At 34.6% G+C, this 5,770-nt stretch overlaps 1 protein-coding gene and 1 long non-coding RNA gene across 2 annotated transcripts; both read right to left on the minus strand.

Moving 5' to 3' along the window:
* Positions 1-214: 214 nt before the first annotated feature.
* LOC106936492 (unconventional myosin-XV-like) lies at positions 215-1,016 on the minus strand (the record flags this gene model as incomplete). The annotated part of the gene is made up of 4 exons (XM_015017547.1): positions 799-1,016; positions 534-695; positions 345-458; positions 215-273 (listed from the first exon to the last, which is right to left on the minus strand). Coding segments are annotated over exons 1-4 (401 nt in total), but the record flags the coding sequence as incomplete, so codon positions are not given.
* A 3,922-nt stretch (positions 1,017-4,938) lies between these two features.
* On the minus strand, positions 4,939-5,463 carry LOC106936493 (uncharacterized). Its single transcript, XR_001422146.1, has 3 exons — positions 5,322-5,463; positions 5,131-5,234; positions 4,939-5,021 (listed from the first exon to the last, which is right to left on the minus strand). It is a non-coding gene; the product is annotated as an uncharacterized LOC106936493 (long non-coding RNA).
* Between the last annotated feature and the right edge of the window lie 307 nt (positions 5,464-5,770).

The following is a 5,770-nucleotide window of genomic DNA, read 5'->3' on the forward strand; positions in this document are numbered from 1 at the left end:
TGATTTAAAGTCCAAATCTGGCAGGGGTAATAATTATTTTGTGCCTTACTATATGTATAATTGCTTGCAGGGAAGTCCTTACTTAATCAAACTCACAACTGTCATTTCTACAGTAGAATAAGTTTCAGTAACAAAAAAGAAAACACTAACTGACATGACTGTGGGACTGCTGCTGCTCTGCCAAGACGGGAAATGAGTCAGATTTATTAGTCACCTTGATTCTATGGCACTTTCCACAGACAGGGGGCAGTAGATGCGATCATAGCTGGTTTCCTAAAACAAAAACAAACTGTTTGCACATGCGTATCAAGGTGGGTCTAATTGCTTAACAAAAAGCTACTTACTGTGACTTTGTGAGTGATTACTGTTTGAAGGGTCTCACAAGAAATCTGCAACAAGGACCCAACCCTTCTGGCCTCTACCTCACTGAAGATACGAGCCACCTCAAATGACTCACTCTGAAACAGCACCAACAAAGGTGTGATATGAATGCCTTGCATCTCATTCTGACAGTCTCATTTAAAGACACATACCTCATATGAGCTGAAACAAATGTTACCAAGATGTAGAATAGAGGAGAGGATGGCCCAGATGTTGGAGATTTGATTTGCGTGTAGGCCAATAGTCTCCAAACATTTAAGCAAAAGTTGAAAGTCTTGTTTTTCCTGTTTCCCTTTCAAAGTACAGGCACCACCCTACATGGTATAAGAAAAGTCAAAACATTTATAGTAAGTGAAAATAAAAAATTACAAATTAAACAGAAAAAACAAGAATTGATAGGTTGTTGGTCTCATTTACTTGATTTAGGTAGTAGTAAGTCTCAGCTCCCTGCAGGTATAGCTTCTCTTTGTCCCAGTCGTTCATACCTTCCAGCAGTTCATAGAACACATGATAGTTCCTCTCCTTATTGGCCTAAATTATAAATTAGGCAATAATTTTATTTTATTTGAATGTGCTGATTTACAATCACTTATAAGGCACAAGAGAGAAAGCAAAGATTTCATTGCATCATTTGTAAAATGCTGTTTCACTATGTTCAATACAGTCAAATTAATTCTAGTTTAAAGCTATTTTAAATTGCATACTTCCGTTTATAGATTTGGACTGTGAACAGCCCATGCTTCAGGTGCAGTTCAGAATTTTGAGATTTTAGCTTCAACTGAAGAAACAACAACAGATGCAGCACAACCGGCCCTTTAAGAGCATTCATGGTCTTGATTTGACCCAAAACAAAAATGAGTTTAATACCCCTGCCCAAGAATATTTAATAAACCAGCCCCAAGCCATGCTTTGACTGACAATCATGAAATTGAATACACATATAAAGTGTGACAGGACCTAAGAAAAAGTTTTCGGGTGCCACAGGAAGTTGGCCATTTTGGATGAATGTCACCATGTTGTCTCTGTTACACATGTTGCATCTGAACAAACTTCTCCCACAGCTTTTAACTTACAGACTTTACAATTTTTCACCACAGTCTTGTGGCATGAAAGATCAATAGTTATCGAAATGTTTATTGTACATCAAAGCGTGTGGGCGTGCCCAGCCCGCAAAACCTGGTCATTTATGGCAAGCCATTTTAACATACATTCAGTTTTACCGCCCTTGCATTCCAGATATCTCAAATTGTTTTATGACTAGATGTTTCAGCGATTTAAGATATCTCTAATTATATTCTGACTAGATAAAATACCTATTTGAGATATCTTTACATCGAAATGACGTCAGATTTACCATTGAATTGTATGGAGACTTCAATTCAAGATATCTACAATGAATTACTGACTATCTGAAATACATATTTTAGATATCTACAATTAAATTATGACTAGTCATAAAGTAAATTCAAGATATCTCAATTTTAGTTTTGACTAGTCATAATTCTAATTAAAGATATCTCGAATTACTCCATAATTCGAGATATCTTAAATGTATTTGTGGAGAGGAGAAATTTAGTTTTGACTAGTGAAAACTAAATTATAGATATCTTAAAAGCAAATAATGACTAGACAAAACTAAATTAAAGATATCTTGAATTGTAATTTTGACTAGTCAAAATTCCTTTTAAGATATCTCTAAGTCAATTAGAGATATCTTGAATTACACAGCTTTTCTTTTTAAAATATCTTAATTGACATTCTGACTAATCAGAATGACATTACTGATATCTTGAATATGTATTATGTACAGTCAAAACGTCCCTGACTTACATAGCAATTTTAAAGTTTAATAAAACAATGAAAAATAGAAAAAACGAAAAAAAAACATGTTTGAAAATGCACCACTTTCATGTTGAAAATGCTTTGACAATAACAATTTTAGCTTTTCAAAGCTGTTTTTAAGTGCATTCGGTTTGTCGGAAATGAATCAACAGGAAATTCCTTGCAGACATCAGAAGCAGTCTTATAGTTTATGAAGTTTTGCGTTCTCCGCATATCCAACATTGCCGAGCTCTTTCTACGTTGTGGGAGTTTACTGACAATTTTATGCAGAAAACATAAAATTCTGCAGGCAATTGTTTGGACAGCACAAAGGGGCTTCCACCCAATTCTTAATTCAGATATCTGAATTAATTTTGACTAGTCAAAATTACAATTTTGACTAGTCAAAATAAGTTCAAGATATGTGTCCCATCAAGTGACAGATCCCGTGATGTAATTTGAGATATCTTGAAAAGAATTTTGACTGGTGTTAAGAAAATAAATTTAAAATATGCTAATTTTAAAACTTAGCAACATATCTTGATTGAAACAGCCTAATTATAGTTTTCAGATTAATAACTTATTCTGCCCTATTGACCTTTATGTTACCTGTAGTTACAGCAGATTGTTTGCTAAGATCTTTTGAACTGCCCTTTGTCTGTGTGGCAAGCAATCAGGAGAAGTTCCAGCTTTCACACTGATCTGTGAAAAGCCATAAAACAGGATGAGTTCAGGCCAGCAGAGGAGAAGCTCCACTTCCACTTTGTTTAGATAAAGGTGACAACTGGTGTTTGATCTTGAAAACAAATTGCAGGGAGTTTCAAACTTTTAAGAGGTCCGAGACAGCTCCTGGTTGGATGAGCAAAGATATGCCTTATTTAAATATATTAAAGAGAAGAATACGCCTTTACTATAAAAGTTTGTATACAGGAGTAACAAATCAGATTTGCTTTTGCAACTCTCCAAAGACGTCTTTGCTTTTCTTTCTTTCTTCTTCTTTTCTATTTGTCTCAGGTAAATGAATGTCTGTTATACTACTTTAAAGTGTCTGTATTGTCAATGTGATTTTATACTTTTGAATGTTAGTATAAACTCTGAAAATGTATGACGCGGAGCGTTGACTGTCATCTCTGTGTGGCTTTTGTTTCCACGCATGGAATCATTGAATCCAGGAGCACAAGAGAATATAATGAGGCAGAAGTTAATGATTATATTCTCTTAACACTGATCAAAATGTAATTGAAGATATCTTTAGTTATTATTCAAGATATCATTCGTCAGAATGGAACGATAAAACGATAAAATAAAACTAGCAACAGGAAAGAAACTTGAGAGCATAACAATAAACCAAGAGAGGATAATGTTAATCAAAGAAAACTGAATGAAAATGCATGAAGAACAAAATGCAAGAATAAACTAAGAAACTAAATCAAATACAGAGGAATAATCTGGTATGGCAAGACCTGTCGAGCAATAAGTAATACAGAGGACTGTATGGCAAGAACAAACAGACACTGTTTTCAGATAAAAGGTAAAATAATATAAAGGTATATTATATATAATATTGGAATATTTGTTTCACTCAGATTGGCTGCTGTTAGGCCTACCGATTTTAAGTTGAATGTCCATTACATTTTTTGTAGAGACGTGTAAAAATAATTTTGATTCACATGCCTTTTTTGTTCTCTGGGAAATTATTTTTTATGATAAATACAGAAACAACCATAAAATCAAAACATCAACAATAGTGATAGTAATATTAACAATAAAATAATATTCAGTGCAAAGTAGAATTCAATTTCTTATATGGGGGCAGTAAGGGACTTGGATAATGGATAGGGGGGCGCTGGCCCAAAAAAATGTTGAGAAACACTGCCTTAAAGTAACTGGATTATTTGAAGTAAGCTAGAATTAAAGATGTGTAACTATTATATAGTTACACATATAAATATATAATAGTTATATGTGTAACTGCTATATAGTCTATTAATATTCAGTGATTTGGAGGAGAGAGCACTGTCACTGTTGGACCCTTCCTCCCAAGAAATGATGGAGTCATTGTTGCTTCCTATGGCTCAAAAAATCTGCTTGCAGTCCTTCAGTAGAACCAGCTCCCTCTTCTTCATCTCTCCATCCAGCTTCTTCCTCCAAAACTGCAGATAAATTGGTCAAATCTTCTGTGAAATGTCACGGTTTCCTCCACTTCTGCATATTCAGCCTTAGTTGTTTACAGTTTGACTTACCCTGATTAAGTCAGGATAAAGACACTTGATCAATGAACATTCTGTGCTATGAAAGCTTTTAAAGATTGACAAAAAACTTCTGTAATGTTCTTAGTTAAAAACTCTTTCAATGACAAAAACAATTTTCCCTGAAGCCTTTGAAAGAAATGGAAGCATTTAAATAGGCATGTAATTAGCCAGGGCAGTGTGATCAATGCCAGATTTCTTAAGCAGTAGCTGCACTACAGCATGCTTAAAATGATCCAGAATCACACCAGCGGACAGACTCCAGTTAATAATGGCAAGAACAGACTGTCCTTTACTAGAAAGTAATTCTTTCAATCTGTGCCAAACTTACCTTAGATATATACACCCCTCAGAAATGAAGAGGTTTGTAGTACTAACTGTGAAAATCTAGAACATATGTTCTGTGCATTAAAATCTTTTCTTGTATTTTCAAGACCAATGCATGTCTCTGTCTAAAGTATTTTTTGACAGAAACTGTAATATGTCAAAGCACTCAGTGAACTTACCTGAAAGACAACCCTGGACTTCTCCAAGAGATAGTTAGACAGTGAGGTTCCTACAACAACTCCACTGTCAACCAGGAGACAAAATTTTAAAATAGCTACAATCAATTTTACCAGTCATGATAAGAGATCAATCTACAAATATTCCTGAATTAAGTGATAATTGGTGGACTTACTGGAGTATGTGAATGTGAAGGTACTTGCCAAATCGGCTGGAGTTGTTGTTAAGAATAGTCTTGGCATTCCCAAAGCTTTCCAAGATGGGAAAGACTTCCATCGGCTAATTAAGAAATGAAAACAAGTGCACATTAGAAAAAAATGATAATTGTTTTTTTTTTTTTTTTTTTTTTTCCCAATTTTGAATTACCTGTCTTAGGTTGTCATTTCTGTCCTGATAGATTGAGCTGAGGTAATGGACTATTTGCTTCATAGCTTCAGTCTTTCCAGAACCACTCTGTCCACTGAGTAAGAAGAAATGTATTGGACAAATTATCATAGAAAAACTGAGGAGAAATAGCTTCATAAACTGAAGAGACTCTTCAAAATCTTCAAAGAAATATTGGAATTTAATCTATAAAAGTATCAATCATTTTTCAAAATACCTAATAATGGAGTTAAGAGATGACAGGCTCTGTTTTTGTTAACAGAGCCTATCATAACTGCTCAAGCTAACTAGCATGGCCACAGATGACGATGGATAAACTGGAAGGGTAAGTTGTTTGTCCATACTGTGCAGGACATAAAGGACCTTGATTGACAGTTTAAAGAGCCTCCTCCTGGCTCTTATTGGTTGCTTGTGACCCGGAGCGATGTATT

This window comes from Poecilia latipinna, unplaced genomic scaffold (genome assembly GCF_001443285.1).
Source record: "Poecilia latipinna isolate Pla-1442-1.1 unplaced genomic scaffold, P_latipinna-1.0 Scaffold2156, whole genome shotgun sequence".
NCBI classification, from domain to species: Eukaryota; Metazoa; Chordata; class Actinopteri; order Cyprinodontiformes; family Poeciliidae; genus Poecilia; species Poecilia latipinna.